At 54.9% G+C, this 12,667-nt stretch overlaps 1 protein-coding gene across 18 annotated transcripts in view; it reads right to left on the bottom strand.

Moving 5' to 3' along the window:
- Nucleotides 1–5,287, bottom strand: part of OTOF (otoferlin) — a 105,044-nt gene extending 99,757 nt beyond the window's left edge. For all 18 annotated transcript variants that reach the window (XM_049819053.1, XM_049819033.1, XM_049819034.1 and 15 more), the window contains exon 1: nt 5,160–5,287. In XM_049819053.1, coding sequence (XP_049675010.1) covers nt 5,160–5,238 — 79 coding nt within the window. In that variant the 5' untranslated portion in view covers nt 5,239–5,287. The remainder of the gene's footprint in view (nt 1–5,159) is intronic.
- Between the last annotated feature and the right edge of the window lie 7,380 nt (nt 5,288–12,667).

Here is a 12,667-nt window from a genome sequence, read left to right as displayed (position 1 = left end):
AGCGAGACCCCAGGGTCGGGGTCTGCAGGGGTGGCCCCGATGGCACACGGTCTGTGGGCATCGCCTGGGGTGGGGAAAAGGCGTCTGCGAAGGTGTGAGAGCACTGCAGGCACGTGTGCGTGTCTGCAAAGCGGGGGACAGCCCACACAAGAGGGTGAACCCAGCTTCAGCTCCCCCGCACCGGCACTATACACCATATTAACCTCTTTTAAGAGCTGATTAAGAAGTTTTTTCTGGAGTACACTTAATTGGTGTGCTCAAGTCTTGTCCCGTCTATTGCAGAGCAGATGAAACAGAGCAAGGGGAGGGGGATGGTGGCAGTTTCTGCATTGGTTGAACAGGGGGTCCTCAAGCTTCGGGGTATTGGGATGCAGGTTACACACCCCAGCAGCATGCTCGAACCCCAGGGATGAGACTTAGGACCGGCTACCCCAAGAAAACCACCCCAGCTCCTGCACAGAGCAGAGGATCTGCAGGTCTGAGTCCAACTGCGTGGATGCAGCCACGCGTCCCCACCCCGACGGCAGCATCCCTCCACCGCCGCACCCCCGGATCTGCCGGGCACTGTCCCGGGGCAGGGATTTGGGGAAGGTGAGGAGCTGAGGCTGCTCTGCCTGTGCAGGCAGGGGAGCCTCGAAAGCCCCTCGTCAGCGATGGGATGAGAGGAAAAGCTACTGTGGAGGGAAAGCCCAGGGAGAGCAGCCAAGCATGTGCATTAGTTATTGAAGTAATCAGGTTTTCCCAAGGAGCCCCAGCTCCTAGGTTGCCCCATGCTTTCAGCTGCTCTCGGTAGGATAACCTTAGCTACACACACTCCCTTGAATCAATATTTCTAGTTAATATCCACTTCATAACACTGCAGGAGGAAAACTTATAAAAATGCTAATATTTAATCACTGAATCACAGTGAGGCTTTCCCTTCCAGAAAAGAAAATTGTCTCCTGGGTAATTAAAAACATCTCTGTGCATGAGCCTGGTTTGGGCCCAGCATTGCACAGACAACCCGTGGTCAGGGTAAGTGGATGCCAGGGTACCCCTTACTGCTGCAGGGTCAACTTTTACTTCGTTTTACCAAAGACTGAGACATCCTGCTGACACGGCTCTTGACAGGGAATGCCCCATCCCTTTCTAATTTAACTATTACCCAAGAAGAGCCAGAAAATCATTTTGTCAGGCTTTCTGCTGTCTGCAACATCCGACCTGGGTAAAGCAAACCCAGAAGGTAAGTCCTGTATCCCGCTGAGTTTCTCGGCGATATAGGCAGAGCACTGTATTTTTCTCATGCCAGCTGACTCTGGGTGAGGGTGGAGGAGACCCACAAGCCTCGAGGGCTGTGGGATGGCTGCCCACCCTTGCCCTGTGCACACTGGCTGCCTCCCAGTGCAAAAGGACCCAGTGCTGGTTCCCTCCTCGCTTTCACTGGAGTGGGATGGGAGCTGCAGTGGGATGCAGCCCAGCCCTTCCTCACCCAAAGCAAGGGAACCTGGATGGGGAATGGGAATGGGACCAGTCCTCCACTGGGATGGAGCCACCAGAAGTAGGGCCACAAAGATGATCAGGGGGCTGGAACACCCCTGCTGTGAGGACAGGCTGAGAGAGTTGGGCTTGTTCAGCCTGGAGAAGAGAAGGCTCCGGGGAGACATTACAGGAGCCTTCCAGTACTTAAAGGGGGCTTAGAAGAAAGATGGGGACAGACTTTTTAGCAGGGCCTATAGCGATAGGACAACGGGTAGTGGTTTTAAACTAAAAGAGGGCAGATTCAGACTAGATATAAGGAAGAAAGTGTTTACACTGAGGGTGGTGAGACACTGGCCCAGGTTGCCCAGAGAGTTGGTCGCTGCCCCATCCCTGGAACCATTCAAGGTCAGGTTGGACGGGGCTCTGAGCAACCTGATCTGGTTGAATGGCAGGGGGTTGGACTAGGTGACCTTGAAAGGTCCCTTCCTGCCCAAACCATTCCATGATTCTATGTTTCTAGGACCCCCCAGCCTCCCAGGTGATGGAAAAGGCATCACGTGCCAGAGGCACAGCCAGCATCTCAGCCGTGGTGTGAGCTCAAGGGGAAGCTGCAGAGCACCCTCACGTAGATACGGGACCAAACTAATGAGGAGACGTGCACGGGTCAGGGGGTGAATCGGCTGCAAGCGAACACACATAGGAAACAGTATCTGGGAGAAGGCACTCTAAGGGGGACAATTTGCCACCCAAAATATTTCTCCGCAGAGCAGGACTTAAGACAAGCCAACACGGTGGGACTCCCCTGCCCCATCCTCTCCCAGTCCAGCGAGCATCACGGTGATGTTTCATTACAGCAGTATCATTACCCACTGGTGCCTAGTGGTGGTCCAGGAGGTATCCATGAATTATCTCCCTCATTTACACACACTAATCCAGAGAGGAAGCCTCGCCAAGAAGCTCTTTATAACTCCATCTGTGATCAATTAGCTGACAAGCACTCTAATTGCACTGGGGCAGAAGTCCCCTCCTTTGCAAATGCAATTAGGCTGGTCTAAGAGTGAAAACTTTGCTATGGGCAAGTGACCCTGTATGAGCTCAGACCCCACTGGGGAACAGGAGCAAGCACCCCCAAAATGGGCAGGCTGAAGAAAATTCACCATTTTTCTGCTCTTCCCCTGCAGCCAGCCTGAAGAGCAAGTATTTGCAGAAAATCCTAAAGTCACCCCTAGCTGAGTTTCACCTGCAAAGAGGTGGAGAACTGGGGAGCTGCAATGGCATTGGATTTGGGGCTTTAGAGCCCTTTTCAGCCAGCCTGGAGCACGCTCAGGGCAGCTGCTGTGGAGCGATGTGTACCTTACAAGACACTGAAGTTCGAAACCAGCCCCGAATCTCCTATGAATAACTGGGAGGGTCATAAAGTCAAGGGATCTTGTTGGTTACCCACCCCCCGCCCCGCAACCTCCCAGGGTACGAGTGTTCCCTGGGCATTTGGTGAGTCAAATCCAGCACCATGGTGGGAGATGAATCCCTGATGCTCAGAGGTAGGAGTGGATTTTTGGCTACCTCTCCCTTCCACTTCCAGACTGGGACCTGGATAACCTGGCATCTCTCCCTGGCTGCTCCCATGGGTCCAGAACTGGGAGCTCCTGCCTGTGCCTCAGTTTCTCCTATTTGCAAAATGCAAATAGTGCAGCTACGGCTCACAGGGGCTGCCAGGAGTGCTGGCATCCCTGGGAGAAGAGAAGCAGCATTATTCCATAGCCATCCCACACAGCTGTCATTCTCAGCCCTTTTCTCAGGAATGCTTTTATCAAGGTTGTGATTTATTCATCTCCCACCTGAGCGGAAGTCAAGCAGCATTTCAGAGCACTGCCCACCTGCAGAAACGCACATGGCAGCCTGTCACACTGGAGTCAAACTCTTTCTTTAACTTCTTCTTGTGCAATAATAGATACTTGTGGCTGAACGAACCACTCGGGGAGCTCTGCCCAAACGCCCCAGGCTGTGCTGCCGGTGGGTGAGGAGAGGCAGAAGGCTGGATGGCAGCTTGACTAGCGAAGAGCATCCCTCTCTGCAACGCTCAGTAACTCCAGGAAAACCAGGGTACTGAGGAGTATCAGCACAACACTCAACCTGTGAGTTGCTGTGAGGAGCACTGAGGGATGCCAGACCGGTGGAGGTCACCTCACTCCATGCTAAAGGGGTCTAAAGCTCCCTCTAGAGTCACTGGGGAAAGGCAGGAGACTCTTCCCTCTAGAGATCTTGGCACCAAAACCCAACCGTCCACAGCGGGATGTTCTCCTGGGTCTGGCTCTGAGGGTCCAGGCCATCCTGCCGGGCCATCCAACCCCATCCCATCCCAGGGCAGGGGTTAGCCCAGGGCTGCAGGAGCGCAGCAGGCACAGCATTGATCCCAAAGCAACTCAAAGTGGGTGTCATTCCCATTGCCCATCGGTTGGACCGCAGGGTCTCACAGTGGCTCTTAAGTAAAGGTGTGAAAGCAGGGATGGTTCCTGCACATCCTACAGGGATTGTGTCCCAGGCTAGGGGCCAGGCACGCTCAGGACTGGAAACATGGGTCCTCCCGGGGCTCACTGGGAAAACCCGCAGTGGCCTTTGGTTCTCCTGCAGATCCCCCCTCTCCACTGCCAGGGCAGGAGGTGGGGGCTTGCCGGGGGGTGGCTTAGGGCTGGGATGGCTCCAGGCTTCACCGTCAGCCGGGGATACGATCTGTTCCTGCAGAGGTTATTTAATTGCCCCTGCACTGATGCTGGGAGGCAGGGACAGGGAAATAAGGGGCTACTTACACCTTTTTAAGGACACTATGGTCATTAAGGCAGTGCAGGGAAGGCCATTTCAGGCAGTGCTGGCTGGCCTGGCTTGGAGGTCATGAAAATACCTGCTTCCCCGCTCTCCCATGGCACATTTGCCAAGAAAAAGGATTGCTATTCCTGATTCCTGGTGCTGTCAAACCATCCCACGCCCGCCTCTGCCTGCTGGTGGGCTCCCGCACGCTGGGGGATGGATCCGGCACCACACAGCGAGCTCACGCAGAGGCTTCCCCAAGCCCTCAGGGACTTGGAAAAGGTTTGGCTGCTGCTGAGGGTACGCACCCCCGGAGAGTTTTTGCTCCTTTTGCAAGCTTCCCTTAGAAAGCTTTGGAGCTGGTGCGGATCTGAGCAGAAAAACCAAAGCTGCAGCATCCTTAGAAGAAATCCAGGCACACGTCGGGTCCCGGCACAAGGCAAGTTCTCCTCCTGGCCCTTCCAGTGACACTTTCTTGGTGGCACAGCTTCATGACCAAGCCCTTGACCCTACGGCAGGAGCCCAGTTCCCTCCAGCTGGGGCACGGTCCCGCTCCTTGGAGGGGGGGGGGGGGTGTCACCCTGGGACTTCACCTACTTTGCCCTGGCTGAATCCCCCTCCCCAGGGGCTGCCCGCAGGGGAGGTAGCGTGGGGGCTGCAGTGTCCCAGGCTGGGTGCCGGCAGGCGGGGAGACCCCAGAAGAGCAGCTCTGGTGGCTGGGGGGGGGGGCTCATGCCCCAGACAGGGAGGGGTGCGCAGCCCTTAAAGCTGTCAGGCTCGCATCCCCCCTTCCCAACCCAACCACGGCCGCGGTGGGGAAACTGAGGCAGGGAGTAGCGGCGGCAGGGACCAACCCATCCCGGGACAGCCCCCCGGCACCCCCCCACCCCAGCTACCTCGGAAAGCCGCTTTGGCGATGCGGTCGGCTTTGCCGCGGAGGCCGGAGACGGTGCGGAGCTGCAGCAGCAGAGCCATGGTGCGCGGCCCGGCGCGGAGCGGTGCGGGCTGCCCGCCGTGCGGTGCCCGCGGCCGCGGTAGGATGCGCGGTGCGATGCGCGGCGCCGCGCTGCGCTCCCGGCTGCGCTCCGGAGCGCGGGGCGGTGCGCGGAGCCGCGGGGCGGTGTTCCCCCCAGCGCTGAATTATTCAGCAGCGGCACCGCCCGCCCTCTCCTTCCCTTCCCTTCCCTTCCCTTCCCTTCCCTTCCCTTCCCTTCCCTTCCCTTCCCTTCCCTTCCCTTCCCTTCCCTTCCCTTCCCTTCCCTTCCCTTCCCTTCCCTTCCCTTCCCTTCCCTTCCCTTCCCTTCCCTTCCCTTCCCTTCCCTTCCCTTCCCTTCCCTTCCCTTCCCTTCCCTTCCCTTCCCTTCCCTTCCCTTCCCTTCCCTTCCCTTCCCTTCCCTTCCCTTCCCTTCCCTTCCCTTCCCTTCCTTTCTTCCTGCCCTTCCCTTCCCTTCCCTTCCCTCCTTCCCTTCTTCCCTTCCCTTCCCTTCCCTTCCCTTCCCTTCCCTTCCCTTCCCTTCCCTTCCCTTCCCTTCCCTTCCCTTCCCTTCCCTTCCCTTCCCTTCCCTTCCCTTCCCTTCCCTTCCTTTCTTCCTTCCCTTCCCTTGGGAAAGTGGGTGGTTGGGGGGAGTGATGGGACTCTGCAGGGAACTTCCCCCTCCACTTGCAGGAGATGACTGTGAGTGCGGAAACTGAGGCAGGGCTCCCCGGGTGCGCTGGAGCCTCTGGGACAAGACCACACGCAGCCCCCCCCCACTGCCTGGGACCACCAAGGGCCAGCAGCACAGGGATCCCACACTGTCATCAGCATCTCCTGGGGTCAGGCGCAAGAGATGGGTGGGCTGTTGTCCATGTCCCCCCTCCGCCGTGACAGCCAGCAGTGGTGGGAGGCAGAGCTAAGACCAGCCTGCACAGCTCACGGCTATGGCAGCAGGGCCGCTAGACCACAGCCCTTCAGCTGGACCATGAACAAGTTTGGACCGGAGGATGGGACATGTCTGGTAGCAGTGCTGGGTGGGTGCAGAAAGGTCCTGGGCAGCGCAGGCAGCGTCGGCACACCGCGGGGCTGTGGCATCCCAGCCTGGAAGAGCCGCTGCCTAAACGTCGGCAGTGCCGCGCTCTACCGCGCGCTTATCCGAGCTGCAGCGTGCTCCGCGCTCCGCTCTGCGTGTTTGCCGTGTGCTAGGCTGAACCTCAACAGGATTAAGTGGAATTTCCAGACATAAGTGATAGCTTTACAATCTGGGCTTGCAGGCTCAGTTTGGAGCGGGTCTTGCCTGTAGGTTTGCTCATGAACACCTTTCCTGGGGTCTTAAACTTGTCCGTTATTTCAGGGAAGACAACTAACACGCAAGTTTGGGAAGAGGAAGAACATAGACGCAAGGGCCTTTGAGCCTCACACATCTGCCTTTCCTGCGTGGGCACTTCCAGGAAAAATCCATCTGTGGTGAAGCGTAAACCCAGGAGACCTTCAGCATCATCAGAGAGAGAGAAGCGAGGGTGAAACCTTCGCAAATGGGTAATAAAAAACTGGAAATAAGACATTTGTTTCCATCTACCACGTCAGGTTCTGTTAGTGAGTCTGGATTGCTGTCCTCCTGCCAGCGGAAAAGATCGTTATGCTCATTCATAAGTGCACGAGAGTGACAGAACTTGTGGAGATTAACAGTGTGGGCCGTTTCTCACTATGTTCATAATTACCTCCTGGCAGCATGGCCCGGAGGGGAGAGTGCTGCAGCACGGACGGAGGAGGTGGCGGTGAAGGCAGCAGCTCTAGTGGGACGTAACAGCCACGTGAAACCCCTCAGCCAAATACTGCTCATCTTTTGTGGCAGAAGATGGCCTCACCTTCATCGCCCCCAGCTCCACCTCTCCAATTCACCCGGTTCGAGAGCAAGCAAATTACACCAGCGTTTCTAGGAGGCATCTTCAGAGCAACCCACGTTGCCCTAAAAGCACAAGTACCACAGAAAACACCTGCTACATCATGTAGTTAATTTTAAACCTCTTACTCAATATCAGAAAGTAGATAACTAAGTAAAAAAAAATCCAGCGGAAGGGCTGTTGGCTGAAGATATTCGTTACAAGAGGCAGTAGGAGGGATCGCTTAGAGCTGCAGCGTGCGGTTAGGTTATGCTGGATGGCCATCGTGAAAACACCAGCCTGAAGGACCTGATAAGGACCATGACTACTTTTTTCCTGATTTTATTTTGTATGAAATCCCAGACATGATTTAACCGTTCCTACTGTAAAAGCACACGTGGAAGGCTCTTGGGGAGTGATAACCCATAGTTTTACTCGCAGACTTAAAGAGACACAGCAAAGTGAGAAAGAAGAAATTAAGACAGGAGACGATATGCATAGGGGTCTTTAATATGGTGCATTAAATCTGACTGCAATCTGGTGCCTGTAGTCGCTGAAAGCAGCGCAAGAAACTACTGCCCTTCAGCTGCTGGCATCCTCTTAGGATGCTACAACTCAGCAAAGTTTATCCTCTCGTAGCTGAAGACACCTCTAGAGCTCAATGCTCTTCTGGATGGTGGAGGATCTACACTTGCCCCCCTGGTGATTTATCCACCCATTATACTCATAAATTGGATAATGAAGACGAGCAGGAGCAACACGGGAACCCAACTGCAACAAAGTCGACAAAACACAAGGACTGTCAAATTACGGTGTGTTAAAAATGCTCTCTCCAGCCTGAGAGCTAAAGAGGCCTGCCTGTGACTGAGCAAGATGAGAAAATGCCTTTTTTAAACATTAATTCCAGTTTTTCACAATGTCTCTGCAGTTTTCACATCGCTGCATGTGATCAAAATTACACACCCACCTCTGAATCACTGATGATTGCTCTTATTTACTATGGCTTTACACCAAAGGCAAGGGGGAAGGCACTTCTTGCCATGGCAGAATCAGGCCTTAACTAGTCCTTCCGCGTACACCTCCCACAGCACCAGGATCCCGTTGAAATAAATCCAATTGCACATGCTGAAGCAATAGCCTTATGATGCTATGGAACGTTAAGTCCAAAATTAATTAAATTTTCTCTTCTTAACTCTTTTTCTCTATTTTTTTTCCCAGCTCTTCTCTTCCCACGCTTGGAAAAATCATATCAGCCTCCCCATTTGTCAAACCACTGAAATCCTCTATATTAATTACAGAAAGCTGTTGTGGTTTTCGTTTCCCATTTTTTTCATGTTGCCTGAGAGTCGGACAAAGACACCGCACTTGGGGGCTGATTTTGGCCCCTTTCCTCAACAGGAATCTCTGGGACAGGCTTTGAGTGACGTTTAAACGCTAATGGGCGATGCTAATATATTGTGTAAGAGTGTGAGTGCCTATACAGAGCTGTATGTTTTCCTGCGTTAGGTTTCTCTTCTCTTGCCATCCAGGCTGCTGCGTAAAATCCCCAGGAGCCCGCTAGCCTGAGCGGATCCAGGCTGCGGTAACACAGCCTGAAGAAGGCAGTTCTCCTTCCAGTAACATACCCGCAATAAATGTGCCGAATAATCCGCTCCAAATTTTCTTCCAGTTGCTAGAAAGCCTTAACGGGTGCCTGACCCATCCCCTTTCCTTGCATCTGCAGACCAGCACAGTGATGCTTCTTGAGTCCCGCCGAGCAGGAATTTGGTGTTTTAGTGAAATCAGCAATAACCGGGGGGTCTCCTCCTGCCAGACGTGGGCAGGGAGATGGTTCTGCGCTGGAGGCGCAGCCGTCAGGTGTCCCAGCAGATTGCACTGCATCCCGCTGCTCTCCTCGCTCCCGGGAGGATGCAGGCAGCGCCGGGCAGAGCCCGGTGAAGAGGCAAACGAAGCCGGCTGCAGGCAGCAGGCTTTGGGGACAGCAGGATTTGGGGACAGTGTGCTTTGGGGCAGCGTGTTAGTATGGCAGCGGTGCTGGCAGGGCGATGCTGCAGAGGGTGGAGAGAGGAAGCAGAGAGCAATCGTGCAGCTCTGGCTGACGGGCTCCTTTCAGACGTAGGAAATACCCTTGCCAGGGAGCTCTTGAGCCGGGACACGCAGCGGCTCTGTGCGACGAGGGAGAGGATTTCATTTTCCAGTGGGTGATTTTGCTAAGAGAAATATTCCCTGCCCTTTCCTCCAGGCTGCTTTATTTACTTGTCAAAGCCTGCAGCACTTAGCTCTGCAGATTCCCACGCTGGGTCCGCTCTCTGCCGAGGTCACTGGTGGCGATGGTGGTCCTCTTCCCCATCGGCAGCTAAAGTCCCAAGTCCTGCAGAACAGGAGCAGCGACCGAACCAGCTTTTCCATCACCATCAGCCCGGAGGGGAGCCCTGCCTGGGTGGCAAAGAGGCTGTAGCTGAAGGCACCACAAAAAAGGAGCAGAAAACCCCCTTTCTCCTGCAATGCAGGTGTTCCTCAGACCAAGCCCAGGGCCCGCAGGTGCAGGCAGCAGTGCCAGAGCCTCCTTGCCCTGAGGGACAGCAATGTGCATTTCTTCATTTCCCGTTGGACTCACTGTTTTTTGGCCCTGCTCTTCCTTGTGCTGATGCTGCCCCTTTGCCCCAGCGACAAGGACTGAGCTGGAGCCTTGGAGGATGAATAACAAGGATGAATAACAATAACAATAACTAGTCAGTCTAGCAGGACTGACTTTTGGTAAATCCGTCTGGCCTTTTGCATCATTTTCCGTTTACTTTCTTATCTTCCCATTGTATCCTCCGAGACGGATTGGAAAGCCGTGCGGATGCCGGGTCACAAGCCCACAGGGAGCCAGACAACCTTCTCATTCCTTCTTAAATGCCAGAGCTGTACTTGTTACTCAGCAGCTGTAGCAATGCAGCAGCTCTCAATGAGTGGATTTTTTTATTGTTATTATTATTATTATTATTTTTAATTCTGTCATGGGGGGTTTCCCATTTTCTTGAATTCAGTGCAATTAGCAAACCGAGATTACCTCATCTCTCCTCTCAGAGAGGAGCCAGCTGTAAGGACATGCAGTGGTTTTCTGCATGAGGTCTCCCATGCCTGTAGCAAACTCCCAGCGATGGATCCCACCCCACCAGTTTCTCCCCAGTCCCACGGTGGCTGAATCCACGTCTCACTGGGAACTAGAGAAGGTGGCAGCAGAAGCCTGGCCAGCTTGACCACTGAGCCGCAGGGTCCAGCTCACGGGGATGCACGGCTTGACCTGGGAGCAGCCCATCGACTCCCCAGTGGATCCGTCCTCGAGGGAAGCAATGGCACGTGGCTTTTGGAAATGCTGAAACCTGAGGCTGCACAGCCTGGTGAGACCAACACATGCCTCTGCTTCACAACCCAGCTGGGAGAGAAAGCGGCTGGGAGACCTTCTCCAGAGCTGGCACTGTAATGTCCTAGCGTGAGGCAGGTGCTGAAAGCCCCTGGATTTCTATTTTCTTTCCTTCTCTTATTCTCTCCTGTTTGTTTTTTTTTTTTTTTATTTGAAATACCTCAGAGCTTAAATACAAATCAAGAGCAGCCCCTCCAATTCCCACACCTTCCAGTGCCCCTTACAAGCAAGGATTATTTTACTAGAACACGCAGATCTCTGTGTGCAATTATTTTTTTTACATTGGTTCTTTATAGGCAACTGACCCTTCCCAAAGCCTTTCCAGGACAGGTCCCTGGTTGCCCTCCTGGGGCAGGAACAGAGCCCACTACTCCCCTTACACAAGGAGCTGGGGGTGGGAAAAAACCACCCAAAGCCTAACAAAATGCAAACCTGGGGATATTTCTGGATCCCCTGCAGCAGGAGAGTCCAGGGCAGGGGGTTCTGGGGTGGGCGCAGCGGTGAGGGCTGGCTGGGTGCAAGTGGTGGGTGCTGAACACGGTCAAGAGTGGGTGCCGAGGGGGGTGCGGGGTATCTCAGGGTCCCGGCGGGGTGCGGGGGCGGCCAGGGGTGTTGCTGGACTCCCACCGTTGCCCAGTGACGGTGTTTGTGACCCGGCTGGGCCAGGCAGAAACCGCCAGGACAGTTCTGGGGGCAGCTGCAAGGCAGGGACCCTCCACAGCCCGGACACGGCTGGCAGCGGGTAGGGGCTGAGCACAACCAGACCCGCACCCTGGGACCCCGCACCCGGCCCTATGGACACTGCACCCTTCACGGATCCTGCACCCTGCCCCAGGAACCCTTCACGGGTCCTGGGACCTTGCCCCAGGCACCCTGCACCCTTCCCGTGACCGGACCGCGTTTAAGACGGGCTGTAAGAGCCGAGTACTGCAGGGACTCCGTCTCCTGACTGCTCTGCTCTTGCAACCCCACGTCTGCGCGTTCCCTCGGGTTGTTTTACACGGGTCAGGGGTTGTCTTCTTTATCGGGGGTTGTAGAGGGACAGAGCGGTGGATTTTCTCACCTCCTCATGCATATCGCATGAGGGCAGTGAATAATGCATGCAGCCTTTGAGAGAGGCAGACTTCTCAAGTGCACCCTACCAAAACACCCGCCTGGTCCTGGAAGGACTTTGGGGGCTTTTCCTCTCCCCAATAGACCCCAAATGTCTCTTGTCTAAGCGAGTTTCAGCTTGTCCTGCCCTCTCGGGTGAGGCAGCTTCCCCAGCCCCTTCCCATCATCACATATTTCCCCCTTCTTCTCTTGTTTGTTTTCATGTCTCCTTTTGTTTCATGTAAGCAAAGATTCCTCTGCGGCCAGGGCTGGTCCAAACTGCCGCGGGATGCCCTTGCCCTGGGTGGGTAATGCCTGTCCCTGGCAGCTTTCCCCTGGTATAAAGCCAGGCCGGGTGCCAAGGCTACGTGTCCCGTGCGCCCAGGAGGTGCACCCGCACCCACGGGCTCCTTGCTGGTGGGGTTATGTGTGGGGCTGGCATCCATCCCTCTCGCTGCTTCTCTCCAGCCTGCTGGAGTTCCATTTCTCCCTTACAGGCAGAGCTATATTTGTAGGAGATATATGCATATTTTATTTTTATATGTATATGTATACAAATGTTTTCCTCTGGTCTTTCCAGAGCATCAGTCAACCATCCAGTGCTCTAGCTGACAGCCCACTCCCAGTTCACATCTCACGGCTTCAACCCCGAAGCGGGTTTGCTGCCAAATCTTTCACCTTTTCTCTTCTTCAGCTGCTCTGGCAAACAGCAAACTGCAGCCACGCTGCAGAGACAAACACCCAAATGTCCTGAGCTGCATGCTCGGGCGCTGGGCTCTGCTCTGCCTGCCCTGGGCTCCAGGCTGGGTGCCCTGACTGCACGGGTGCTCGCACGCTTAAGTTGCATCCCACGTTTTTTGGCACCTGTACCTGTTCACACAAATATTCCCAGGGTGGCAAGCAGCAGGGTACTTGCATATCAGATGTCTGTCTTTACTGCTTTGCTTTGGATTTGTGGCCCGTTGATACCCATAGAGGTGAACAGCATTGCAGGGCTGTGTCACCAGCTGCACGTCATCCCCTTTGTGTCTCAAGAGGCTCAGA

This window comes from Accipiter gentilis, chromosome 16, assembly GCF_929443795.1.
Source record: "Accipiter gentilis chromosome 16, bAccGen1.1, whole genome shotgun sequence".
In the NCBI taxonomy this organism is placed as follows: Eukaryota; Metazoa; Chordata; class Aves; order Accipitriformes; family Accipitridae; genus Astur; species Astur gentilis.
The sequence above is the reverse complement of the archived record's forward strand: the minus strand, read 5'-3'. Positions and strand labels throughout refer to the sequence as shown.